The sequence below is a fragment of the Paramormyrops kingsleyae genome, chromosome 6 (genome assembly GCF_048594095.1).
Source record: "Paramormyrops kingsleyae isolate MSU_618 chromosome 6, PKINGS_0.4, whole genome shotgun sequence".
In the NCBI taxonomy this organism is placed as follows: Eukaryota; Metazoa; Chordata; class Actinopteri; order Osteoglossiformes; family Mormyridae; genus Paramormyrops; species Paramormyrops kingsleyae.
The window spans coordinates 21,840,757-21,868,647 of NC_132802.1; the positions used below are offsets into that span (position 1 = coordinate 21,840,757).

A 27,891-nucleotide genomic window follows, 5' to 3' on the forward strand; every position below is an offset into this window, starting at 1 on the left:
TTCCCCATTGAAATGAATGGACGGTCCCCACAAAGATATGAGTACTGGCCTCTCTCTGTGTTGTGTGTGTGTGTGTAGCAGTTAAAAATGAGAAACGAACACAAACACTACATTCATTTGGATACTGAATATGAATAAAATTGTTCTTATTTCTCTGGATATGTATCAGGTCTGAAGTGATTGTAAGAATATCTATTGTTGACCCACCTCTCAATTCTATAAAGAGATTGTAAGGATCTTCTAAAGGCAACTGATATGTTTGTAGCCTTTGAATCTTTGGGACTGCTCCGACCATTGAAGCGATCGATAATCCCCCAGTAGTTAGCAGTTAAGAGCAAATTTACAGGTGGCAGACGAAGTGATGCTGAATACCAAGCCAAGCGGACTGCGCTGGGGAACAGGAGGTACAGACGAAACCCAGATTGGGGAAATATCCAAAAGGAGAAGAAACAAGAAGGGGAGACTGTCACTCAGTGGGAACATCGTTTAGAGCAAGCCATGCTGGATTATTCAGGCATTGAGGACGAGGATCAGAGAAAGGCAGCTATGAAGACTCTTCTCGTTGCTGGACTGAGTCCTAAGATCCAACAGATGGTGAAAACCACCTGCACTGAGTGGCAGCAATCAACCCTGGAAGAGATTCGCCGTCATGCCATCCATACTGAAAACACTGTGCAAGAGCAAGGGGAGAAACAGAGACAGCAGCTGATGATGGCCCACCTCCAGTGCTACAGTCAAGGTGGGCTGCAGAATCGTGGCAGAGGCAGATTCAGAGGAAGACGGGCCAGAGGAGGAATGGGACGAGGCGTCAGCAGACAAGGGCAGGACAACCAAGGGCAAGATGAGGAACAAGGATGTTTCCAGTGCGGCAAAGTTGATCACTGGAGAAAGGACTGTCCATACCGAGGACGAGAAGGACGGGGCTAGCGGAACAACAGAATCCCACATGATCAGGATCAGCCCCACCCTCCTTCCTGGGGTGCTGATCAACAGATGGCCTGAAGGAGTGAGGGGGAGGGTGAAGAAGAGGGTCAATTCCTCACCGTAACCTGGTGTGTGAAGACTGACCCAATGATGTGTGTCTCTGTGCCTGGGAGGCGATTGGCTTTCCTGGTAGACACAGGGGCAACTAGATCTACCATCAGATCTACTGACATACCGGGGCCCCCCACAAGTAACACCGTGACCATGGTTGTGGGTTCATGGGGCCAGCAACAAAGTCTGCACACTGCCTGTTGCCCTGCAGGATGGAAGAAAAGTCATGCATGCATTCCTCCTCAATGATGCCTGCCCTGTGAATCTGATGGGGAGATCTGATGTGTAAGCTGGGATAACACTGAATGAGGGAGGTATGGAGATCACCTCACCCACATTAGGCCTCTTTCCCCTCCTTGCCGTTGTCCAGCCAGCCACAAAGGCTCCAGTGTACATCACCTGGACACTATGGGATGATACCATTGGCAGAAACCTGGTTCCAGCAGGACAACAACCTGCGCCACGACTCTACTGCACGGCCGCTTATGTGGACAGCCCCACCCAACATGATCTAGAGAACATGCAAAACTTTGTGGAAAAGGGACTCCCAACAGAGACAATCCGCATAGAGTGCTTCTGTGTCACTCAGTGAACAACAATTGCGCTGGTTCTGCCCTGACAGTAACAGCACCCCGCATGTCTCGCTAGAAAAGTGTGAAAAAAGAACCTGGAAGTCGTTAGGATCGTGGGTGAGAGAATTCAGGGAGCGAGAAGATTAGGAGACTAGAGATGGGGCTGTACAAAGTTATGACAGGACATGTTGAGGTAAAATGGGAAATTCACAGCGAAGGTAATACGCAAGGATCATCTGAGGGGAGCGAGGATTCTCCAGCTTGGCTGGATGAGATCCCAGATTACCTTTGGGCTAAAGGGAAAAATGTTTTTGGGCGAAGAGCGACCGCCGAACCCCTGCAGGTGATACCCAAGTCTCAGTATAGGCCACAGCATGCGCAGTACTCTCTTACCAAGGAGGTGGAGGAGGGAATTGAGAAGGTGCATGGTGATCTATTACCGCGTGGGGCTATAGTTGAGGTAAGCTAGTCACCGGTGAATTCTCCCATTCTGCCTGTAAAGAAGGCAGATGGGTCCTGGGGATGGGTCCGGATGCCAGAACAGTTGGCCATAGTGAAATGTAAAGCACATACAAAACAGACAGATGAAGTGAGCGTGGGAAATGACTGGGCTGATTGGTGGGCTAAAAAGGCTGCCACAGACCCAGAGGCTCCTGTGAAGTTGATGGTGAACACTGCTACTGGCCCCACTGACCTTCCTCTCCTACAGACAGGGGCGACACCAGAGGAGAAGGCAAACTGGAAGCGGAAAGCTGGTGTACTGGGAAGTGACGGGATCTGGAGAGATCAAGCAACTAACCTTCCTTTCCTCCCAAAATCTCCTTTCCCAGGGCTGGCAAGGGTGGCACATGGGCTGGATCATGCCTCCTGAGATGCAATGGTCCGGCCGGTCCAAAGGCATTGGGCCGCACCATCATTCATGGCTCATGCACAAACCTTTGTTTCCAGGTGCCCCACCTGTATGACCCACGACATGGGCCGTGCATTAAAGCCACCAGCTGCTACGACACCGTGGGCCGAGGGTCCTTGTCAGCATTTACAGATGGTTTTTATAGCATTGACTCCGTGCAGGGCTTACCGCCACTGTCTGGTGCTTGTTGATCTCTTTTCTAGATGTCTAGCCTATAGGGAACCCTGAGAGTCAACAGTTCAAGGCAGCGACAGAACCAGCCGAAGGACCTAACACATTACTCATCTGACCAGGAGAGTGGGTGCTGCAAGGATCTCAGACACATGCACTGGAACCAGCCCCGGTGGAGAGTGTCATGATATGTGAATAATCACTATATAGTTATCCTGATGCACAGATGTATGATGGGAGTGAGCATAAAAAGAAGAATAAAGATGGCTGACTGAAATTAGACAGAACGCTCTCGTGTCTGTTCATCAAGCAAAATCAAAACGTCTCATGCAGAAGTGCAGTAATAGATCGTACAGACACTGACGAATATGGTGAGTATGGAAGGACTCAAGCCGCCCACTGAACTTGATTTACTGTAAGGTAACTTGTCAGAAAACTGGGGGAGGTTCCGGCAAAGATTTGAGCTGTACCTCGACGCGACCGGGGGAGCGAGCAAACCTGCCAAGGTACAGTCCTCTCTATTTCTTCATGTAGCCGGTGCAGAACTGGTAGAAGTATATAATACCTTCACATTTGAAGAGGATGGTGACAGAAACCGTCTACCAAAAATAATGGAAAAATTTGAAGAGTACTGTAACCCAAAAACGAACATAACCTATGAGAGATACAAGTTTTTCACATGCATCCAAAGGGACATGTCCATAAGCCAGTATATCACCGAGGTAAAGCTGAAAGCTGAGTCATGTGAGTTTGGCCAATTGCAAGAATCCCTTATCAGAGATAGAATCGTTTGCAGTATCACGTCGCATGCGATGAGAGAAGGGCTGCTAAAAGAAATGGACATTACTCTTGAAAAAGCAATCCAGTTATGCATCGCATCAGAAACGACAAAAGCGCAAATTAAACAAATGCATGATGAGGACAGAAATGCACAAAACTCAGCACGTGAAGGCAAGCAAGTAGATGAAACAGTGAAACAGAAGCAGACACACAAAAGAGAGCGACAAAACGAAAGTAAAGTGAGCGAAAAAGCTACAGCAGGCACGTTTAATTGCAAAAGATGTGAGATGGAGCATGCCTCACGCAAATGCCCTGCATAAGGGAAACAGTACAAGAACCACTTTGCTAAAATGTGCAGGTCGAAGAAATTTCACGCAGTTGAGGACGATGATGTCACACATCACAGACCGAGTCTGTTTGTTGGTGTAGTGCAAATGCAGAGCCAGACAAATGAATGGACAGCTGAAATGAAATTGGAACGTGAAAATGTAAAATTTAAATTAGACAATAAATTAGACAACATAATACCTTACAGCCTGCTGCAAAGACTTGGGGGGAAAAAAAAACTCAGATCAACAAATGTGAAACTGTCTACATACTGTACACTGGAGACCAGATACCTGTGAAATGAAAGTGCAACTAGACAGTGAAACACGGGAACAAAACATATGAATTGGAAATGCACCCACTTAGAAAAATTCCAGTCACCTTGAGAGAAAAACTAAAAGCAGAACTGTATAAAATGGAAAAAATGAAAGTAATAAGTAGGATTGAAGATCCAACTCAGTGGGTCAACCCTATTGTAATTGTTGAAACGTCAAATGGGAAGCTAAGAATCTGTTTAGACCCCCGTGATCTCAATAAAGCAGTAATGAGAGAACATTACCAGCTGCCAACAGTAGAGGAAATAACTTGCAGACTCTCCAAAGCTAAATATTTCACAGTGTTGGATGCAAGTTCAGGATTGTGGCAATGATGCTATCTCTCGCCTTTGTACGTTCAACACCCATTTTGGCCGCTATAGATTCCTCCGACTTCCGTTTGGGGTTAATTCAGCCTCTGAAGTGTTTCATAGAACGGTAAGACAGCTCTTCGAAGGAACTCAAGGTGTGGAGACATACATAGATGATCTTCTAATCTGGGGCGAGACGAAAGAGCAGCATGATCACAGACTTAGACAGGTGTTAGAGAGAGCAAGGGCCAAAAATTTCAAGCTCAACAAGGAAAAAAGCAAGACCAGGCTAGAAGAAATCAAGTATCTTGGTGACATCTTCTCAAAAGATGGTCTGAAGCCTGATCAGAGCAAAACAGAGGCTGTAAAAAAGATGCCCACTCCAGAATGCAAGAAAGATATGGAAGGATTTCTGGGAATGGTCACATACCTAGCAAAGTTCATTCCGAATATGTCACAACTGTCAGAGCCATTGCGTAAATTACGTAACTAAAGATGAAGTTTCCTGACAGTGGGAGGATGAACAACAGTGTGCGTTCGACAAGCTGAAAACAATGCTTACAGAAACTCCCTTACTCAGATATTATGATAATAATAATAATAATAATACATTTTATTTCACGGCGCCTTCAAGAACCCAAGGTCACCTTACAGACATAAGAAATAAAAACAATAAATTACAATAAATTACAATAAGATAAAAAAGGAAAAGCTATAGACATAATTGACTGCAAGTAAATACTGTAATTAAAGTAAGTAGACCATTTTGAACATATGTGTTTTGAGCTGTGACTGAAATGAGGAAAGGGAATCAGTGTTCCTTAGTGCTGGGGGAAGTGAATTCCAGAGGCGAGGGGCAGAGCGACTGAAAGCTCTTTGCCCCATAGTAGTAAGACGGGCAGAGGGAACAATGAGATGAATGGCAGACGATGACCTGAGAGAACGGGAAGGAGTGGCAATATGTAATAGATCACACAGATAGGGAGGGGCGAGGTTATGGATGCACTTAAAAGCAAAGAGTAGGATTTTAAAGTTTATCCTAGCATCTATGGGCAACCAGTGCAGTTGTTGGAGAACTGGTGTGATATGATCTCTTAATGGAGTCTGAGTTATGACCCGAGCCGCAGAGTTCTGTAAAATTTGAAGTTTATGAAGAGATTTGTTGGAAAGGCCAAATAGGAGGGAGTTACAATAATCGATGCGGGAAGTGATGAGACTATGCACAAGGATTGCAGCAGCATGGGGAGTAAGGAAGGGATGGAGTCGGTTAATGTTACGTAGGTGAAAGTATGCAGAACGGGTGATGTAATTAATGTGGGACTGAAAAGAGAGTGTACTGTCCAGTAAGACACCCAGACTCTTTACCTGGTGGGAAGGATGGATAAGGGAGTTATCTATGTCAATAGGAAAACTATGGGATTTTGTTAAAGTAGAAGGTGTACCAATGAGCAAAACTTCAGTCTTATTACTGTTAAGTTTTAGAAAATTGGAGGAGAACCATAATCTAATCTCCATAAGGCAGTTAGAGAGGGAAATGGGGGGAAGCGATGAATTAGGTTTCGAAGAGATGTAGAGCTGGGTGTCATCTGCATAAAAATGAAAATCAATGTTATATTTCCTGAATAAATGGCCAAGAGGGAGCATGTATATGAGGAATAAAAGAGGCCCCAATACTGAACCCTGGGGTACACCTGCAAAAACAGGAAACAATCTTGATGTTTCCTTGATCTTGATGTTAAACTTCCGGTAGTACTGTCTGTAGATGCATCGAAAAGCGGACTTGGTGCTGTTTTTCTTCAAGAGGACAAGCCAGTAGCTTATGCTAGAGGAACTAACATGTTTTGGCATAAAGAGCTCATTTTTAAAGGTCAAGGTATTGTCTTGATTCAAGAAGTAAGGCTACTGCAGTAAACAGCTTTAAGGAAATTATCTAGTTATGGAGTAAAAAGTTGGGAATCGAGAACTAAAGGGGTGTATTGAGAAGTGAAAGAAATGTGTTTTGAAGGAGATGATGTAATCACAAAACTGATCACGAAAATGTCTAATTGTTTTTACCTGATAATGTATTAGGCTTAACAGAAGTAACTGGTGTCTGTAGATATCAGAGCCCTCCCAAAACTGTCTGTAAGCTGTCGCATTTTTGGCTATATATTTTGGCACCTGTTGTTCAGGGAACAGATCACAAGACGCACGAAAGATTGCCGAGTGCCTATTCCCCAAGGCCTTGTGAAAGAAATCAAGTTTTGTCAGACTCTTAAATTAATCGACTTCTTCCAGATTACCACACTAATACCCCAAGAGCAATGAGGTTTAAGGGCCTCGGTCAAGAGACGAACGGCAGCTTTATTCTGCCAGTGACTCAACATCAAGGTGGTACCTCTTTAGAGTAACACTGTACAGTGACTGCTGCTGAATGTCATTCTACTAACTTTATGTTAATAATTAAAAAGAGGTCAATTATAATTGCTTTATTATACACATAATATTACACTACATTAATGCATTACATTAATATAAATTATCAGCAATGCTGGACATGAAAGTTATATCTTTTTTATAATTGTACAATAAGAATATGAGGACATAATAATTAAAGTTTAGTGGAAAATCTGGTTAAGTGGTTAAGATCCTCATGATGACGGCTGGTGCCTTGTGTTCCCCGGACTCCCAGTTCAGTTTCCACAGTCAGCAGAGTGGTGTCACCATTGGGTCCTTAGAAAGGCCCCTAACCTGGAATTGCTCCAGAGCCGTCTGACATTGCTTTCACAAAGCATGTAGGCTGTGTAGCATTGAATAAGAAGGTGTCTATCAAATAAATAAAATGTGATGGACTAAACCAGTTAGTGAATGACTGACAGTGGGGTGTCTCTCATCGTTTCTCTCATCGTTAATTGTATAATAGGTGCACATAGCAAAAGCATATGAACTGAAGCCCCACGACCGCATGACATTTGCACTGGATACGGGCGGTGTGAACTACAGCGTATTGACACAGAAAATGACGCTGAACGGTAGAACTTCCCCAGAATTTCTGCGATTATTATTGATATTATCTTGCTGATACTGTGAATAAAAATGCCTCCGAATAAGGGTGCAATGTATGAGGAAGAAATGGGGGGGGGGAAATCTCTTAATCTCATGTCAGAAAAATCAGTAAAATGGCCAATAAACAAAGTTGACTGACGATATGGAGGAAATCCATGATCTCAAGTCTGTGATTACAGGGCAGCCAACTTTGGTCAGCTGGCTGGAGTGAGATTTTCAATCCGAGACACGTCTGCACACACATACACATGCATTTACATCTATATAATGGTTTCTTCATCATGTACAGTGTGTGTAGGCTTTGCAATCTACCCCGCGCTTTTGATTTACCTCATTTTCGGTTTATAAAGGAGCAATATAGATTATCCGTGAGATTTATTTTGTGAACGTGAAAGTCTGAAATCGTGAGTTTCACGCCGGATACGATTAAGGAAATAGACCGTAAAACCGGAGATCTAGAAGGTGGAGCAGCTGAGATACTAATAAATGGGCTTGAGAGGAAACGTCAAACACACGCCCAGACTGCAGCTGGTGGGAAACTGATAAGAGAAGAGGCACCACAGGCTGATTTTTTTTTATACTGGAGCAACAGGTAATAAATTACTTCCACAGTAAAAACATCAGTATCCTAAGCAATGAAATATCAACCTGCTACACTCATCCACAGAAGGGTGATGAAACAAAGCTAGTGCTAATCAAAAAGCTTAAAACCAAACTACCTGAACTTCGGTGTGAATGAACACTTCAAAGAAAGCCGAGACAGCAAAACAGGCAACGGATGTCGAGAAATCAAAATTAAAATTATGGAGACTTGGACTTGCAACTGCACAGTACGGATTTGCGAGAAGCAAGTGACGGATCAGAGAGATTTGGTGAAGTATAAAGAAGGACTAACAATCCTTGCGTACAATAGCAAACCCCCTCCTCTGTCTTAAACTTACAGCCTTCTAGGCACCGCTCCTGTTCCCTAACTCTTACCCTGCAGACACAGAACAGATACACAGTGTGAGGCTGCAGGAACTGCGAGCCACATGCTAAACATGATACTGATGCAGCCTCTGGAAATACAGGACTGGTTACCACTGCATTGAACAATCAATCATGCCCTGAATACTATGCTGAAATAAAATATATGCATATAGCTATGCTGTTTGAAAAATACTCAGATCAGAATTAATTATGCCAAAAGCTTTACTTTGGTTGTCACAATAAAAGGTGTTTGAAATATCTCATTATAACAAAACTGATATGAGGACTAAAACACCATTCTAAATGGCATTGTAACTTAAATGTAAAAACCTACCATTACATTTGTCTAATGCTCGACACATCAGAGATAAAATTCTGTCAGTTCCGACAGTAAATTCTAATAGGTACGTTTAAGGGGGTGGGAGCCAGACCTTTCCCATATTTTGCCTTATTTGGTGAGAAGACCTTAAATGGATTAAACAAATGATGGTTATTAAATCACGATCATCAAAAACATCCGGCATCCTAAACAACCAATATATGCAAACCACGTACATCGCGCGCATGTGTGTGTGTGTGGATTATGTTTATAGGCCTATTACATTGTGGGGACCAAAGTTATTTTGACGACGTGGGGACCATTTATCAGGTGCCCACCAAGATCCGTGAATGCAATCAAAAAACTAAAAAGGCCAAAAGTTGTTTGGTTACTTACGTTTAAGGTTAGGGCTGGGTAGTGCTTAAGGTCATCATGTTGGGATTGGAGTTTTCCCCATAGAAATTAATTGAAAGTCCCCACCAATATATAATTACAAACCTGGATGTGTGTGTGTGCGCGCTTAACAGTATGACATTTTAAATTGGCAAAGTGTGCTTTCAAAAGGCGCAGCTAATGAAACCTTTTAACTTTACATGATAATGTCAATCACTGTAAGTCACCTTAGCACAACAGTTTTATCAATAACAGATGCCATACGCAGGCCTATTTCGAATATTACCTGAAATATACGAATGTGCACAATCACCAATCTAATATACTCAATAAAGTTTCTAGATGAAAGTCAACAGCCTTCATAAGAAAAATGTTGCATACCAGATACTTTACATAATACTTTTAATACTTGTACGTGGTGCCAGGGTTAGGAATTAATACCCATGCTATTTCCCATCTTAACTTTTGGTATTTTGAGATGACACACATCTCTAATTGCAAATATAGATCAGAAGCCTGGCAGATGAGTTAAAAATACAGGTTTATCACCGTTTTGAACTTACTTTTGTGTAGTCCCCTTTTTGTGCGGCGTGCATTTAAAGAAAACAGCTGGAAGCTCTGTCTTCCTGCCTGCCGTAAAAGCAGAGCAGAGAACAGCGATCTGGATGTACGGCGCTTCACCTCCGGAGGAACAGCAGTGATGCGACTCGCACTTTTCTTTCTGCACTCCGCCTTAGCGACCCTATTCCCAAAGCCTTAATTGGTCATATAAAAAAAGTGCACGGCACGTTTTTCTTCTTGACAAAAGATCTCTCCCTACAAAAAAGCGTGACGTGATACGGATGACTACGCCTCTGGATTTTACAAGCATGATGTAACCATACCCCCCTCACACACCCTTTCCCTAAACTGAGCCATTATGTACGACAGTGAACTTCCATTCTTCGAGATAGATTTTTATTGAACTTCTCTTTGGGTTTTCCAGTCCATTGGGTTTTCCGGTATCTTCCCGCATATATGTTGTCCGCCAGGAAATTTATTGCATATTAGAATGGAACAGAAAGTTTTGACGACCACTGTAGTACAGTCCCTGATGATATCTGTTTACGGTGTATAAATAGCTAAAGTTATGGCCAATAAAACACAGTATTGTTTAGCGACTAGTTCAAGCCGTTTATTAGCAGTTCCATTGAAAATGTAACATTTGAAAAAAATTGTGTTTATACAGCATATAATTTTAACATTTAAATTTGCTTCAAAAGATCAAGTTACTGATAACTGTAGCAAGACAGACATGAAACTATGCATATGGCATATAGTAGAAATACAAATTTATTTTCTAAAAATAGAGTATAACAAAATGATTTGACTGTTTGTTATTTAACATTTTCAATACTTCAAACTGGCACAGTTGCATAGAAAATATTAGTAAATATTAAACATTCAAAGAAAATGATATTTTTATTATAGTAATTTTAAAAAGAATAAAGAATGTTGTTTCGGCAGATTTTACCATACATAAAAAAGTAGTATGGTACTTGACATATGCTTGTACAAAGGAAAGAGTAGATTAGCTATAGATATTCAAAACAAACAATTCAGTTTCCAAAAGATTATGTCAGGCCAAGTTATAGCTTTCTAGAAATACATATTTTTCAGATGATTGGCACATGACATTATATACTTTAGCCTTTGCTAGCTTACATTAAAATTTTGCATAATTCCTGATATGGATCTTCTGACTAAGTATACATGTATTAGAATCACAATTAGCTCCCACTTACTCAGTGATTGGACATTTTCAGTCGACACGATTTTTGCCCACCCAGTCCAGTTGGTCTGAAGCCCACCAAAAGAAGAGGACTCCTACCACAGTAGTCAGACATATCTTCAGAAAGGACTTCACCATCCAGGAAATCTGAGAGAAAAGGGAGAAATATGCCACATACATAGCGAGTGGTGAGGTTCTCAATCAATCCATCATTCTGTGAGCATTTAAGTGGAGTTCTGGAGAAAGAGGACTACAGGCAAAATAAGGAAATATTAATTCAGATGGCTGTAGATGTAATAAAGATAAAACTTTACAATATATATTGAATAAAATTATTCACTATACAACTAAATGATTGCTAACTTTTATTTCTGGTTGTTCTCTGTTCAACAGGAAGGTATACTGACACATTTGTGCTTTTCTGTTACCTGAAAACCTGAAACCTGGACAGGATGGGTAGGCAAAAGTAAGGATATAACAGGTCAGGTCTGGCTCAGCAATACTGAGCACATAGCAAATTGCAGAATTCAAACCATTTTGATTTGATTTTTGAGGTTATGTCACCTGTTACAAAATATAGCAAGTAACAGTACTATGTGTACTACCCAATTCCCGACCAAGGAATTCGTAAATTAGTAACAATAGTTTATTTTTTGGGGGAGTGGCTTTAAAGTAAAACTTCATTGTTTAGTTTGGGTATGAATGCAAATTCGCATTCCCTTTAGTTCTAATTTCCCCTACTACCTACTGTAATACTCCTTTGTTCTCTCCATCCCACCTCACTGCTAAGTGGTGAACATCTGTAAATGTTTCGAGCCTATTTAGGAAATCCTTTTAAAGACTGAAAGCCAACAGCGGGACCAGCAAGTCATCCCTATGGGTTTATGCGTGTATGCATGTGCATGTGTGTGTTCTGGCCTGGAGCCCCAGCTAGAGTGGAGGGATGTGGAGGGAAGTAGCAGGGAGAAGGGAGTAGAAGGAAGTATAGGAAAGAGACAGAGTAAAGCTCCAGGCTGCAAATACTGCTGTAACAATCGGGACAAAAGACAGTGCCCAAGATTGCCAGTGTATAGTTGTGTGTGTCCTGTGATGGTCTGACATCCTGTCAAACATCCAATGGTAAGATTCCCCAACATTCTTTCCTTAGTGATTCCTTGCAAGGTGCAAGACCTACACACAAATCTTTTAGTCAGATTAGAGGAAATGACATCAGCAATTTATTCAATGTAAGCAGTATGAAGTAGATTCAAACTTTTACATTTAAAGAATTGTTTCTACAGATAAATAAAAATCACAGCTCATTAATGACAAGTCCTGCTTCTGCCGGAAAGACTTCCCACCTCCCACCCGGTTTTGGGGGTTAGCATATGATGTTGTTGCCTAATATGATCCATCAAATCTTTTTTGAGTTGTCATGCTAACAGGATCAAATGTCTGAAACTGCCCTTTTCTTTGCTATCATTCTTGCCACATCTTGAATTTTGATACGATCTGTCTCAAAATATGATCACTTCCAGGTTGTCATCCATAAAATGTGATTCCAAAGTTTGAAAACGATCCATCAAATGCTTTTTGAGTTATCATGCTAATTGAAAAAGTGTCTGCAGAGGCAGATCAGTCCCAAAACCACATGTGTTCCCTGTATTCCCCCGACTTGCCTTATTAACAGTGTTTACTCCTCTCTTCTCACTTCATACACTATACACATTTGTACCGCTTAGAATTTATGGGACTCTATTTATGCTTATATGTAATACATATGTATCAACAGACACATATTGCTTATGTGTATGGGTGTCTGTGCCTGTCCTTATGTGGGCGCTCAACTCAAAGTCTCACTTTAGACAGATTCATGCTGGCTTTAAAAGGTAAATCCACAAGGAGTGAAGACTGAATAAGGGGACAGGAATTTCCCCTGATCATTTCTCTTTTAAAAGACAACTGGAGAATGATTCTCTGGAGAAAGTTATCATTCACAACTCTTTCTTTCTCGTCTGCTGTATGTGTCCATACTCTCAAGGGTTTGTTGGCAAAATATCTATGAGCTGCCAAGAGATAAAATCTTGGACATGGTCTATTTTGCAGAGTGTAGCAGCTAAAACACATGTACACACCACTGGCTGACCTTCAGGTGTGAGAGTTTTGTTTCTTGTCAAGCTCACACTAGATGAATCCATCACTGGGCAAATAATAAAATTTTATGAAATGTGGTGGCTAGATTCAAAAGTCGGGAATGCTCATGTAAACTAGTGATTCATATAAACATGAGATAATGAAGTATATATGTTAACACAAACTGCACATAGAACTGCGTATCTGGAATATGCTACTAGGTTCATGGAAATTTTTCCCACCACAGTACTTGTTCAAAGTCAATTTTTGATCAGCCCTTATTATACTGCATTATGAAATTACCAGTTCTGAACTGATCATTTTAACATGGAATGAAGTTTCAGCTTCTTTGTAAAGTCCAGCTGTCAATCTATCCAATGATCACTGAATAAATCATTTTAATATTGCAATACAGAATGATATGTATTGTCCACATACAAACAGGATAAACACTGTTAATCCAGGAGTTTTGAGATATTACTCAGCAAATTTACATTGGTTACAGATTAATAGTTTTGATTGCACATTAATGGTTATTCTTGGTTCATAAAACATTTAAACTAAGTTAATAATCTGTAATAGAGAATAATGGGGAAGATATCTCAGAATTTGGTGAAAATATCTCAAAATATGCTATCTCAGAAGTAAATTCTTTTCTTAGCTAATTTGCATGTGCATAATCCATGTTAAAGGTAAACCATGACTACTGTAGGGTGTTTAGCTGACGATCCATTTTTTTGGTTGTGATTATGGTTATTATGACAGCTTCTAAATGGTACAAAAATAATTTTTTTCCTAGAACTAAGTGTAAAAGTAAAGACACACACACAGAAACACACTCCTGGTCCATTCCCAGATTACGGTGTGGCCCTGAAGATCTATAGGCCATTCCATCTCTCCAAAATGCCCCCCAGGTCTCCCGGGAACTTACAGAGGCTCCTTGGCCTGCAGCCGCTTCAAGAAACAAAGCCTTTTAAGGTCAGCCTGCTACCAGCAAATGTCACATGACGTTCTAAACAACTACAATGAAAAAAATACTGGGCTTTATTCCCAAGAGACAGACAAGGCTACAGCTATAGCACTGCAGCTCTCAGAAAGACATTTAAATAGCTACCTTTTGTAAATCTTTGAGTGAAATGGGGTAATTGCTGTAAACAAAAGTGGAAGGCATAAAAAGGTAACAGACCTTAACTTAACTCACTGTGTCAGAGTTCTGCTGGTGACATAATTCTTACCATATAATCACAAAATATGTATATTTTGTGATTATATGGTATGCATTAATTTCAAATGCATTAAACATATTGATGGACTACAAAATGAAAACATATATGCCCAATTGTAGTTTCCAGTCTCTACTAACTAATAATATCTATACAGTTAAATAATAATGAAACAACAGCCAATAACATGTGATAGGTCAAATTTCCTTTTAAGATACGAGTCAGATAACTAAACCAGGGACTGAATTAAAACACATCACTCAGATTATCAGCCAAAGTACGTGAGTAAAACCCCCCTTCTTCACAGCTGTTGAAGTGAAGCCATGATTCAATTCATTCCAGATGTGTTTTCGCATTGAGAGCTGCTGTATAACATTAAACCAATGAAGATCCTTTTATTTTGTGTGATGTACATGACAGTCCTAATTTAGTCTGTAAGTAAGCTGTCAGTTTTCTGGTGGTAATGTATATTGCAACTTTATTTGCTTCCAGCTCCATGTTTTAAAGGCAAAGTCCTTCTTCAATCATGAATCCAATCTCAGTATATCTCTTGTATACAACTCTCAATAAGGGAGTGTGAAAGTGCGGAATGCTGTCACATAGACATTGTCCCTGCACACTCGCTATTATTCATGGTTTATGTCACCAATCTCCTTCTTCTCCCTCCCTCTGTTATTGTCTCACTCTTTCTTTTTTACCTTCATGGGCCCATGGGAGGAGCATTACATGGAGGGGGGGGGGGGGGGGGGGGTGGAATGACAAGGATGTGGAAAGAGAGAGACTAGAGCTGCAGCAGTTTTTCCATGTTTGGAGTGAGGAATGTAGAAAGGTCAGGATAGAGGCAACAGTGAATGACAGTGGCTGCTCTCCGGCTTCCCAGCACCCCCCAGCCAACACACACATTCACCCACAGCTGCCAGCAGCTTCTTTAAACTGTATTTATATGATAACAACCAGACACACATGCAAAACAGCCAAGTGTTCACTTGCGGCTATGGTTACATGAGTTTCCATGGAAACAAAATGCTACAGTGGCTGTGCAGCAGCACATCAAGACTGTAGATTGATGGATAGTAAACAACATGTACAATATAAGAGATACATATAACCGGGGGATCAAATGGGAGACGTGTGAATGAGACTTTCTGCACTGCTAAGGGACAGCGAGGTCCAAAACTGTGCAATTAATTTCTGATGTTTCCACATCGCCTTACACACTCTCTCACCTGAATTCTACCAGCTGTTTTGTATTCCTGTTTTGGTTTGATTAATTGCTCTATAATAGACTACGTAACTGGTCTAGCTAGTTTTAATATTGAGCATTACTTATCCTTGATTTTCCCCAAGTGCCTAATCCCCCTCCTGTGTGGTTTTACATGCATGTTAATTGTGACCCTTTGCACTCTGTGCTCTGATCTCATCCACAAGTGTGTGCACCAATTTCCCAGTGTCTGCACGTGTGACTGCCTCCATCTTCGCCCCCGGATGGATCTTCTCACCTTCAAACCCACCTCACACTTTTGTCAGACAACACCTTACCACAGGCATGTTTTGGGGCACTGATCCAATGGGACATGGGTGATGAGATCGGCAGTGTGCTTCAACACAATCCTGCTCCACTAACCACCCTTGTGAGTAAGCACGCACACTTTATTAAGTTCTGGGTATCCTGGCATTTGGAAGACAACACAGCTGAAGAGTCACTGGTATTGCTAGAAGATGACATTCAAGACTGTCTCCTCCTGCCTGTACCTGCTCCCAGTCAAAGGCCCCACAACACTCCCATCTGCCAAGTCCAGCCACTGCCGATACCATCTGCGCCCCTGGTCACACATTGCTACAGTATGGATTTCATCACTGACCTGCCCATCGTGATTCTTGTTATCACCAAAAGGTTCTCAAAGATGTACCAGCTAATTCCCCTGCCCAAGTTGCTATCTACTCTAGAACTGGCGCAAATCATCTTCCAATAAGTCTTCAAAGTCAACCTTAGTTCACGGCTACGTTGTGGCGAGCCTTCTGCCACAGGATGGGCATCTCACTGAGGTGTCCTCAGGGTACCAACCCCTCGCAAACGGGCAGTGGGAGAGGCTGAACCAGGATAGTGTGTTAGGGTACCAGGCCCTGCTTTACTCTTGAAATATGGGGCCCAGCGACATGCCAGCTGTGGATGACTGGTTCATGAGGAGCGGAATGGTCACCAGCAGCTCATGTTCAGGTTTCCTGCACTGTGCGTTCCTTTCTGCACGTCCTGACTGAACAACAGGTGTGGGTATCCAGCTGAGGTATCCGGCTCTGTCTCACATCCATTTATTGGCCCCTTTAAGATCCTCTGGCAGATAAATCCTGTGATCTACCACCTCCAGCTCCCTGTCAGTATTCCGGTGTTCCATGCATTGTACTCAAGTCTGTTTGTTACAGCCTGAGGCAACCACCAACTAACCAGCCAGTGCCACTGCCCCTTCTGGACATCGATGGTTCCCTGGCATACACCATTTGTGCCATCTTGAAACCCTGGCAGTGAGGTGGGCATCTGCAGTATCTTGTGGATAGGGAGGGCTACGGTACTGTGAGAATGGATTCCGGCCCCCCAAGCCCCCTCATCCGGTCTCTCACACCTGAATTCTAATGGCTATTTTGCATTCTGGTGTTGGTTTGACTAACTGCCCTGGCTATATAAACGGTCTAGCCGGTTTCCCCGTCCAGTTCCCAATTGTGTTACTTAGCCCTGCTTCTTCCCGAGCACCTGATCCCTCTCCTGCATCGTTTCATGTCCGTGCTACTCCTGACCCCCTGCTGGTGACAACAGTCGGTGGCATGTAGGTTTTTTTTTTTTGAGAAACAGCACATTCAGGTCACTGGATTAATACGAATGACATTATGGTGCAATATGCTAAGAGATTGTTATAAATGATTGCCGCCTACAGCACTCAAAGCACGCCTTAGCAGATTAACATGGAGGATTACAATGGCAGAATGTCACGTGGATGCATTTGATTTAAAAGGTATTAATTGTGTACAGTTCCAGTCGTTAATGTTGATGGGCCTAAATACATTCAAATGCATTCATTCATGTCGACAAGATATTCTGAGTTTCTTCATCCTGTCTTCTGGTACAGACATCATCCTAATTAAGGAGGCTCTGTGGCACGTGAATGGGGCAGTTTAGAATAGATGAACATCCTATAAGGCACTTAATTAATTATAGGAGGAGTATGTTCTCTGGGGTTGATAAATTTCAGTGAATTTCATTATCACATTTCATTCCAGTAAATTTAATCATTTTTTCATTTCCTATTTAAAATTTTTACTCTATTATCCATTATCTATTTGTTACTCCAATAACTGCGGTTCATAACTCAGTTTCTGGACTTCTTAACATATCAGTGAATTAACAGCATAGAAATTTACCGTGTCATTCTGACGATGAATCTTCAGCTCTCTGTTGAAATTCAGCTGCTCCCTTTGAGTGGCAGAAGTCTGCTGGAGAAGGGAACAGTTCTGTCTTCGTCTGTAATCATCACTGTCCTCCTAAAACACAAACATCCACAGTAGTCGAGTTGTAAAAATATTTCAAGGGGGGTGATGGGGGTCAAATCTTGGGGGCTACAGATACTTATTTTTTGGTTTATTCTTTATATAAGTTTACCAGTGCATATTAGCAGAATGACCGTATATCATTTTTTAATCCTGTGGAAAATTTAATGATGAATTATAAACATGTCACAGGCTGAGACTTTGAGACCTTTTCTTAGTGGTGATTGATCTTAAGAAATCCCTCGTCCTCCACTATGGAAGATGGGTAATCAACCAATCATCTCCATTCTTGCAGCAGTTCTCTTCAGTTCTGCTGGTTATGCCTGTTTTTAGGCATAGGCGAACTTTCTCTGTCTCCTTATAATAATCCTAATAATAATCCTTAAGGGTAATAATAATTCTTCAGGGCACTATATGTGTCTGTGAACCTGTAAGTGTGCATGTAAGTGTGTAAGTGTTTCTCTGTTGATTTCTAAAAAAATATTGGTTCAAAATGGAGTGTTTAACGATCCACCTGGAAACATGCGATCACCTACACGCTTTTTGACCTAAGTGCCGTGGAGAATCAACCACTTTGTTTCGTTTTAATTTTGATTAACAAAATGCTTTTAGCCTTTTGGGCTCTTGGATAGGCTCCGGACCCTCTGCAACTGTGAATAGGACAAGCGGTTACAGAAAATGGATGGATGGAGGGATGGAGGGATGGATGGATGGATGGATGGATGAAAATGCCTTTGTTGTGGTTTCGTGGCCATAGGTGGAAATTAGCGGGAGAACATTTCAAACTGGATTTAAGGAAGCACTTCTTTACACAGCGTGTAGTCAGAGTATGGAATAGTCTTCCTGATAACGTAGTGCAAGCTGAATCCTTGGGTTCCTTTAAATCAGAGCTAGATAAGATTTTAACAACTCTGAGCTATTAGTTAAGTTCTCCCCTAAGCGAGCTCGATGGGCCGAATGGCCTCCTCTCGTTTGTATATTTCTTATGTTCTTATGTTTGTTCTTATGTTCATTTTAGTATTTGATAACAATAAAAAAACCTTGGTGTAGATTCATCGAGATGTTTTATTAACCTCACCTCCAGGTCCAGGAATTGTGTGGTTTGTGAAGTAGGGTGGTCCTCTACACTGTCTGAAGAGCTGCTAACCCCATCTTCCAGGTCACTGCTGGAGAGTCACAAGGTCGACACATCAGATCAGATTATTCTGAGAATCTTGGCTGGCAAAGTAGTATGTTTGGCACCTTGAAAGGCAATTATTTTGCATAGTTTAATAACAATGAGCATGAAGCTGAAACAAGCATGGAAACTTATTTGGACACTATTTAAGAAAAAGTGAATAAGTATTATAAAAATATTTGCATCAAATAAATGAATAAGTCTTAATGTACTAACCTGGAGTCACATATAAAGTACATAAATACATACAGTCATATTGATGATTAGTGGGTATTAATATATGTATTTCATCTTGTATACAGGAAATACAGAAAATCATGATTTTAAAGATTATTTTGTTTAAAAGAGAATGTTCCTTGCACTAACCTGCTACAACATTATGTTGATTATTTAACGTGTGTCAAAAACATATATTAGGAAAATAGATAGACAATATCACATGTACAGTAGCTGAGTATTTTGGAAGCCATTCTTCTCAAAAGGGCTTAGAGCAGGGGTGCCCAATCTTATCCGCAAAGGGCCGCTGTGTATGCAGGTTTTTGGGATAACCTGTAGGTCAGCTGTTCAAGCCCAGGTGTGAGGACTCTTCAGCCAATCAGTCCCCTAATTAGTAATCTAATTAGGGAGTTGCAGCGAAATCCTGCATACACACTGGCCCTTTGTGGATAAGATTGCCCACCCCTGGCTTAGAGTATCTACCAAAAGGAACTTATTTGGATTTTCCAACGATATCCAAATCAACAAACAGGTTACTTAAAAGTGCTTTTTTGTGGGGAGGGGGAAAATTCTAGAGCAAGATTATAAAAGACAAATCATTTCTGCTCTGAGTGTTCTTTGTCCGCTAATTCCTAGCTGGGCTTGTCAGACTGTTTCTGTGTTTGTAGGTACGTGTCAGTGCACAGCTGCTTGCCTTTCTGAGTCTTTCTGAAGGATGGGCTCCAGGCAGAATGTCACAGTATGCTTCTTGGAATTTCGACCTAAGAAAAAAGACATTTTACTTGTTTTACAACCTAGGGTTCATTTGAGAACTTACTTCATTATCAATTGGCATCTGGTTGGAGGATGGTCATGCTCAAAGTGAAAGAAACAATCCACGAAAGAACAACACTCCGCAACATCTTTTTTCAGAATACAATATGAAATGAGTGCTTCTTTTTGCTGACAACTATGTCGCTGGCAGCCATATATTTTAATTATATAAAGTAAATAAACGGATACTTTAAAAACAATAGAGCAGAAATTGTTTTATACTATTATTAACCTATATGCAATAATCTTAGGCTTTTCCCTCTGATTTGCTGACTCCTGGATTCAATCCCCTGCATATGAAGATGTTCTTGGTTTTTTGCATTAGTAGCATGTAATTAAATCAAATGTGCATTATAAAGAGAATATTGCTTCATACAGTGCCCTCCACAATTATTGGATGGCATCGTTTGCTCATTATTACTTAAGGGTAATAATCCTTAAGGGTAATAATAATTCTTGAGGGCACTATATGTGTCTGTGAACCTGTAAGTGTGCGTGGGTCCGTGTATATGCATGGACCTGCAAATGCATGCTTTCTTGGGGTTGTCAGGACATTTGGTGTTTAAAGAAAGGAAGAGGGCATAAACACTCATGTTGAACGAGCCACTAGAAATGTAAACAGTGACATAAAAGCCAAGAAAAAGGCACAATGAAGTAATTTGATTTCCTTTAGTCTCCCTTTAGCACTATCACTGTTCCCTTTAGTCTCCCTTTAGCACTATCACTGTTCCCTTTAGTCTACCTTTAGCACTATCACTGTTCCTTTTAGTCTCCCTTTAGCACTATCACCGTTCCCTTTAGTCTACCTTTAGCACTATCACTGTTCCCTTTAGTCTCCCTTTAGCACTATCACTGTTCCCTTTAGTCTCCCTTTAGCACTATCACTGTTCCCTTTAGTCTCCCTTTAGCACTATCACTGTTCCCTTTAGTCTACCTTTAGCACTATCACTGTTCCTTTTAGTCTCCCTTTAGCACTATCACCGTTCCCTTTAGTCTACCTTTAGCACTATCACTGTTCCCTTTAGTCTCCCTTTAGCACTATCACTGTACCCTTTAGTCTCCCTTTAGCACTATCACTGTTCCCTTTAGTCTCCCTTTAGCATTATCACTGTTCCCTTTAGTCTACCTTTAGCACTATCACTGTTCCTTTTAGTCTCCCTTTAGCACTATCACCGTTCCCTTTAGTCTCCCTTTAGCACTATCACTGTTTTTCTTGCCTTTCCTCACATATTCCAAAGTGTCCCTTTCCAAGTTTTGCTTTTTCATTACTTCCTCACCTCTCAGTCCCTGCCATCCTGGACTTCTATTAATACTTTTGGATGGCTAAACCTTCTAATGCATCATATTAATTTACTTTAATTTTTGCACTAGAATTTTATTTAAAACATGATCTTTACATTGACCATTGTAATTACATAGCCACTTAAGGTAAGTGAATTTAAAAATTGGTTGACAGAGGCACAATATTTTATGTCATACTTAACATTTACTGAGACAATTCTACAACAGATGTCAGATTTCTGGAGAGTATTTTTGATCTGCTGTCAGGGTTGGTTGCCCTCTGACCCCTCCTCCTGTGTCCCTCCCCTTTGACCAGCAAGCGCTGCTGGTCAGCCTGCCTTTCTCTCTCTCTGTCCTTCACCCTTGTGTGTTTTCCTTGTTTTCTGGGCTGTCACATAGCTTAGGGAGTTGACCATGTGGTTTAGAATCCATGGGCCTATGTTTATGGGTTTGACGCTGGCTGAGGCCTGTCTCATCAGTTATTCTGTATTTATTGTTTTGTTCCCTAGTGTTTTCTGTTTTCTCTTTTGAGTTTTCCTGTTCTAGGTTTGTCTTCCTTGTGCTTTGGTTGTACTTTGTTTTCTTGTTTCTTTTTTTTAGTGTAGTATCTCTTTGTTTTCTCAGTTTTAGGTCTTGTAGGTTTCTTAGTTCTGTGGTTATTAGTATTAGTTATTTCACCTGTGCCTTATCTGTTTTCCATTGCCTGTGTTAATTGCCCATCTGTTGCCCATTGTCCTACCCCTTCAGTGATTGGTTGATTGTGTCGATCTGTTTTTGTTTTGACCCCTTGTGGTCTGTTTGTTTTGATAAATTTTCCTCAGTGTCTTTGAAGTCTCATCAGTAAAACCCCTGCTGTCTCGTGAGCCGCGAGTGGATGGTCACTCTCCTTTCTGCCTGTACCATGTCATGCTGCCATAAAATCTGCTTTTCATCTTAAGTTGAATGGTTATATAGCAAATGTTTTTGTATAAATTTAGTGCAATCGTGTAATGATTTTGAGATGAATATGCATACACTGTGTATCACAACAAAAGAATATCTACTGAAAGCATATCATAAAAGATAATCTGAGCATCACTCACTTCTTTGCCTTGTGTCACAATCTTGGTCATCATTGTCGTACTGATACAATGTTTCAGTTCTATCTTTATCTTGTTCATAATCCTCCTCTTCATTGTAATTTTGAGATTTCTGCTGCTGAGCATCTGTAACATTGCATGTTTCATATTGAAACGAAACATCCGTGAGCTTTTCCTCCTCCGACTCTGTCACTAGGCTTATTTCTTCTTCTTGATTCTCAGTTTCAGCTAAGCACACTTTCTCAAATATCTCTTGGCTGTTTCTGGTCTCAGTAATTAGAGGATCTTCAGCCCAGCTGACCTTACCACTTTCATCTTGTACATAAAGGAAGTCACCATGGGTCACATCAAATACCATTGTGTCCTTCTGGGGTTCAGAATCTGCCAAATCTCCTTTGTCTATCTTCTTCCATGCAGAGGAATATGTAAGCTCCATTACTTCTTGTACACCCTCAGCCATCTCATCTTTTACTGGTCCGTTTTCCTCCATACCTTGGTCCTCTTTTCTTAAACAGTCTCCTTCTGAATCTTGTTGTTCAGTATGTTTTTTTTCCAAAAACATGTTTTGCGGTCCGTCTCTTACATTTTTCAGAACTGCGCTCTGTTCCTCATCAGGAATATCTCTTGCTGTTTCTTCACTCTCACTACATTCATCATGGATCTCTGTGTGTCTATCTAGAAGCTCCCACTCAAATATTTCTCCTCTCAGTTGTGCAGTCCCTTCCATTTCAAGCTTTGGTGTCATCCACATTGATTCAATTTGCATGTCCTCCACCTTTTTTGTTCTTTCCCCTTTGTCTTTTTGTTGAAAACACTCTGAGGGGTACTCCGCATAATCTTCCCCAGTGACACCCTGGTCATCCTCAGAAAACTCTTTCATGTCACCTTCAAATTGTGATTCAAGTAATCCTTGAAAAGCAGTATTGCGTGCATCCTCATTCTCTAGAGGAGACCACCCTTTAGAAAATTCCGTGCTTCCAATACCTGTGGCAGACAAGGTTTCCTGCTCACCTTCATAAATTTCTTCTTCTTTGCACTTTGCATGAGTTTTTTCCCCATCCTCTTGCCTATCAGCCTGAAGGGAACAGAGACCGTGATACAGTTCCTCATGTTTTCTTCTACTTCCATCATTTCCCTCTTCTTCATCAGTGACATAACCACCCTTCCCACTTTGTGCATTTTCCATGTCTTCCTCTTGTTCCTGAGAATATTCCTTCTGTTTTCTTATCACATCAGATGAGTATTCAGGGGAATGATCCATTCCACCACCATCTTCCTCTCGATCCTGAAAATATTCCTTCTGTTGTCTGTTCACCTCAGATGGGTATTCAGTGGATATACCCATTACAACACTCTCATATTTAACTTCTCTTGAATCCAACTCATCACTGCTTGATTCTTCATCAACCACATCCACCATTTCATCTCTGAAATCCCGGTTCTTCTGCGTATCTTTCTGTGCAACAGTCCCTACTCTATATTCTACTGAGCCCATCTCCTCGTTACCTATTTTCTGCATCTCCAGTACATCATCTTTATCTTTTTCTTCACTTGAATCTTCCTTATTTCGAGATTCTGTTACAGTATCCTCATATTTGTCTTCTTTTGAGTCCACCTCCTCAATGGTGCCTTCTTGCATATCATCTTCATCTCTTTCTTTTCTTGAATCACCCTCATCACTGGATTCCTCCTTTGCATCCACATCCAGACTCTGTGAAATTCTACTCTCAGCCCAGCTTTCACCTTTTGGAAAAAGGTCTTCCTCGCATATGCTACTCAAAGCCTCTTCACTTTCATCCACCTCTGTCAACACTGATAGCTTGTTGTTACCAGCTGTCTTGTTTCTTTCCTCATCACCTTCATCAAAATTTAGGCTGTCAAAGTTTAGGTCTTCTTCTTTGTAAGATGGTAGAAATGCGTCTATAACAAAAATGCCACACTTAATCTCTCATGTAAAGTTTCAGTTCATTGCAATCATCAATTTTCAAAGCCATTCATTGAAGAGGATGGGATGGATGGGGATCTTTCATTTAAAATGTAACTTCACCCCCTGTTGTTAAGTTCCACCAAGAGGTATTTCTGCTTTGCACACACTGAATATAGCAATTTTATTGATTTTTGGACACCTTGTAGAACTGTCAGACTGGTAAAGCCATTTTAGTAAGCTTAGTTTGCTGTGCACATACATACACTGTATGGACAAAAGTATTGGGACATACCTCTTAATCACTGAATTCAGGTGTTTCATTAAGACCCATTGCCACAGGTGTATAAAATCAAGCACCTAGCCATGCAGTCAGGTTTACAATCATTTGTGAAAGAATGGCTTGTTCTGAAGAGCTCAGTGAATTCAAGCATGGTACTGTCATTGGATGTCAACTTTGTAATAGGTGCGTTTGTGGAATGTCTTCCCTGCTAGATATTCCACGGTCAACTGTAAGTGGTATTACTGCAAAGTGGAAGTGTTTAGGAACAAAAGGCAGGGTGGCCGAATGTTGAGGCACATAGTGCGTAAAGGTTGTCAATGCTCTGTTGACTCAGTAACCGTAGAGTTCCAAGCTTCCTCTGTGATTAACCGCAGCACAAAAACTGTGCACTGGGAGCTCCATGGAATGGGTTTCCATGGCCGAGCAGCGGAATGCAGCCTCAAGTCACCAAGCACAGTGCCAAGTGTCAGATGGAGTGCCACTGGACTCTGGAGCAGTGGAAATGTGTTCTGTGGAGTGATGAATCACGCTTCTCTGGCAGTTTGATGGCTGAGTCTGGCCTTGGCAGATGCCAGGAGAACATTACCTGCCAGACTGCATTGTGCCAACTGTAAAGTTAGGTGGAAGAGGGATAATGGTTTGGGGTTGTTTTTCAGGGGTTGGGCTAGGGCACATAGTTCTATTGAAGGGAACTCTTAATGCTTCAGCATTCAAGACCTTTTGGAAGTTCTATGCTTCCTACTTTGTGGGAACAATTTGGGGAAGGCCCTCTTCTGTTCCAGCATGACTGTGCCCCAGTGCAGAAAGCAAGGTCCATAAAGACATGGTTGGGTAAGTTTGGTGTGGAAGACCTTTACTGGCCCACATAGAGCCTTGACCTCAACCCCATCAAGCACCTTTGGAATGAACTAGAATGGAGATTGCGAGCCAGGCCTTCATGTCCAATATTAGTGCCTGACATCACAAATCCTCTTCTGGATGAATGGGCAAATATTCCCACAGACACGCTCCAAAAGCTTGTGAAAAGTCTTCCCAGAAGAGTGGCAGCTGTTATAGCTGCAAAAGGGGAATCAACTCCATATTGATGCCTATGGATTTAGAATGGGATGTCATAAAAGTTCCTGTAGGTGTAATGGCCAGATGTCCCAATACTTTTGTCCATATGGTGTATGTCTCACATATTTTGTCATCTGGTTGATTCTTCTGATTTGCCTTTATAGAGAGCTCCAATCAAATTATTGCGAATAAATATCAGTATATAATGATAATGAAATGATGATGGAGCCTCCCTAATTGTACATCATCTGCGAAATCAGTATTTCGGATCAATCAAATTAAATGTTGCTAATAGAGTAATTAAGATTGGAAATCGGCCGATTTATATTGGCTGCCAATCAACCAAGCATGTCTAGGACACACCTATTGAAAATCATTTGTTTTTCAGCAACATAATGACCTTTAGCACACCTCAAGGTTATGTAGTAAGTATTATGTTGCAAGTTATCTATGGAGTGCTGCGAGATGACTTGACCCTCACAATCCCCCAAAATGAACATTATAGAGCTGGTTTGGGATGCTCTGCATCAAAGAGTAAGACTGAGTTAGCCAACTCGTGCCCAGAAAAAGTGGAAAGTCCTTCAGGACTATTGGAGAAACACTATTGGTTGCTACATTGGGAAGCTGGCTGGAAGAATGCCAAGAGTCTGCAATGCTGTCACCAAAGCAAAACGGGGCTATATTGAAGAGTCTAAAATCTGAGAAATATTTTCTTTACATAATTCCATGATAGTATAATTCCAGCAGAATCAATTTCATATAAGTGATTATTAGATAATACAATGTAATGTAATCTAATAAAAACCTGTATGAAGTCACACTGAGCAAATACTCAAAACATTCATCCAGTTTGGTACATCATACAGTCTTTAGCCATTAATTTGAATTACTTTGTTAATGTGAAACTGAAATAATTGTAAATGATGATGGTTTGGCTCATGCCGTGGAACTTTTGTTACAACTAATAAAATTAAAATAAGGTCTAGGAAAGATGGTGAAAACTAAGTCTTGCCTGAGAATGCATCGCTTAAAAGGTCAGCAATATCTTGCTCCATTTTTATCTGCAGGAAATATTAACAAGTCAAATTACATTTCCTTACTGCTAATATTGCAATTATTATTATTTTTTAAAAATCACTTTCTATTAAGTACTATGCACATTGAGTGTTTTAATATCGTACATATGCCTGTCATTACAGCAAGAAATATGGTTTAACAATAAAGCATATAGTTATACTAACAGGAATAAACATTATAATAACATATGAGGATAAATGTGCAACATTGTCTGTACTTTCTATGCAAACAGTGGATATTTCATTGGGGCATATTTTTTTCTTGAAATAGCCTGGTAATATATGTCACTTTTCAGATCACATAAGATTACTTTTTAACCAACATAGTCTCCCATCATACAAGTAGAAAAAGTATAAGCAATCTTAACCCCCTGTGAAATAATTTATTTGACACTTCTGTTGAGTTACTTATCAAGATAAAAGGAGAGAGGCCTTGGTCTTACCACTGTTGCTTCTTAAAGCGATTTCCTGTTAAAAAGGGATGCAAAAACAAGAAAACAAAAAACAGGCAAAAATATGCAAGTATTGAGGTTTTTTGTCAAAAATGTGTCAGTCAAAAAGAAAAGTACATTTCTAAAGTTGTACATCCAAAGATATAGAAAAACATTAGATTAAAAAGAGACTTATATTGTTGTTCTGACTCTAGTTGCACTTGCAGCGGAGCTAACAAGGACTAAATATGCATCTTTGTGGTTTGGCCTACCTAGGCATGCAACATACGTCATCAGCAATAAGATTTTTATTTCCTCCCTACACCCCCCTTTCCACAATGCTCCGCTTTTTCGGTTTCTTTCTTTTTTCTTCCTTTTTCAAATCTGTCAGCAACTGGTATTTTTGCTGAAGCTTTTATTTTTCCTTTTTTCAACTAAACGGCATATAACCTTTTAATAGCTCCTACTTGTATGCAATGAATAATTTGCAGATTGCTGGTACCCAGTGATCTGGCAGCTTCCTTCCTGGTTTGTGAACAGCCACCGCAAGGCTGAGCATTACCCTGCACTACATTTTGCAAAACCTCAACTGCTGCCATAATACACTGAACTTACACGAAAACCAATTTTTGGTTCGCAGTCTTTGGATTTTACTTTACTTATTTTTCTCAGAACAATAAACATCTAATCCCTGTCACACCATCCCCTACCCTCTGAAACGAAGCATATTGTGGGTGTTTTGTTGATATTTCCTTGATTTCATTCT

At 40.9% G+C, this 27,891-nt stretch overlaps 2 protein-coding genes across 5 annotated transcripts in view; both read right to left on the reverse strand.

Moving 5' to 3' along the window:
- The window catches only part of LOC111842285 (filamin-A-like), a 44,270-nt gene extending 34,320 nt beyond the window's left edge, over window positions 1–9,950 (reverse strand). For 2 of the 4 annotated variants that reach the window (XM_023808731.2, XM_023808732.2), the window contains exon 1: window positions 9,710–9,949. The gene's annotated coding sequence lies outside the window, so the exon portion shown is untranslated. Of the gene's footprint in view, window positions 1–9,709 lie in introns of all 4 variants that reach the window. The other 2 variants (XM_023808730.2, XM_023808734.2) reach the window with 2 other exon arrangements.
- A 345-nt stretch (window positions 9,951–10,295) lies between these two features.
- On the reverse strand, window positions 10,296–27,656 carry LOC111842327 (uncharacterized). Its single transcript, XM_023808827.2, has 7 exons — window positions 27,138–27,656; window positions 26,631–26,679; window positions 22,359–24,275; window positions 19,877–19,943; window positions 18,868–18,955; window positions 17,664–17,783; window positions 10,296–11,064 (listed from the first exon to the last, which is right to left on the reverse strand). Exons 2-7 carry the CDS (start codon window positions 26,671–26,673, stop codon window positions 10,948–10,950), a joined length of 2,352 nt encoding a protein of 783 aa, XP_023664595.2. The 5' UTR covers window positions 26,674–26,679; window positions 27,138–27,656; the 3' UTR covers window positions 10,296–10,947.
- Window positions 27,657–27,891: the final 235 nt, after the last annotated feature.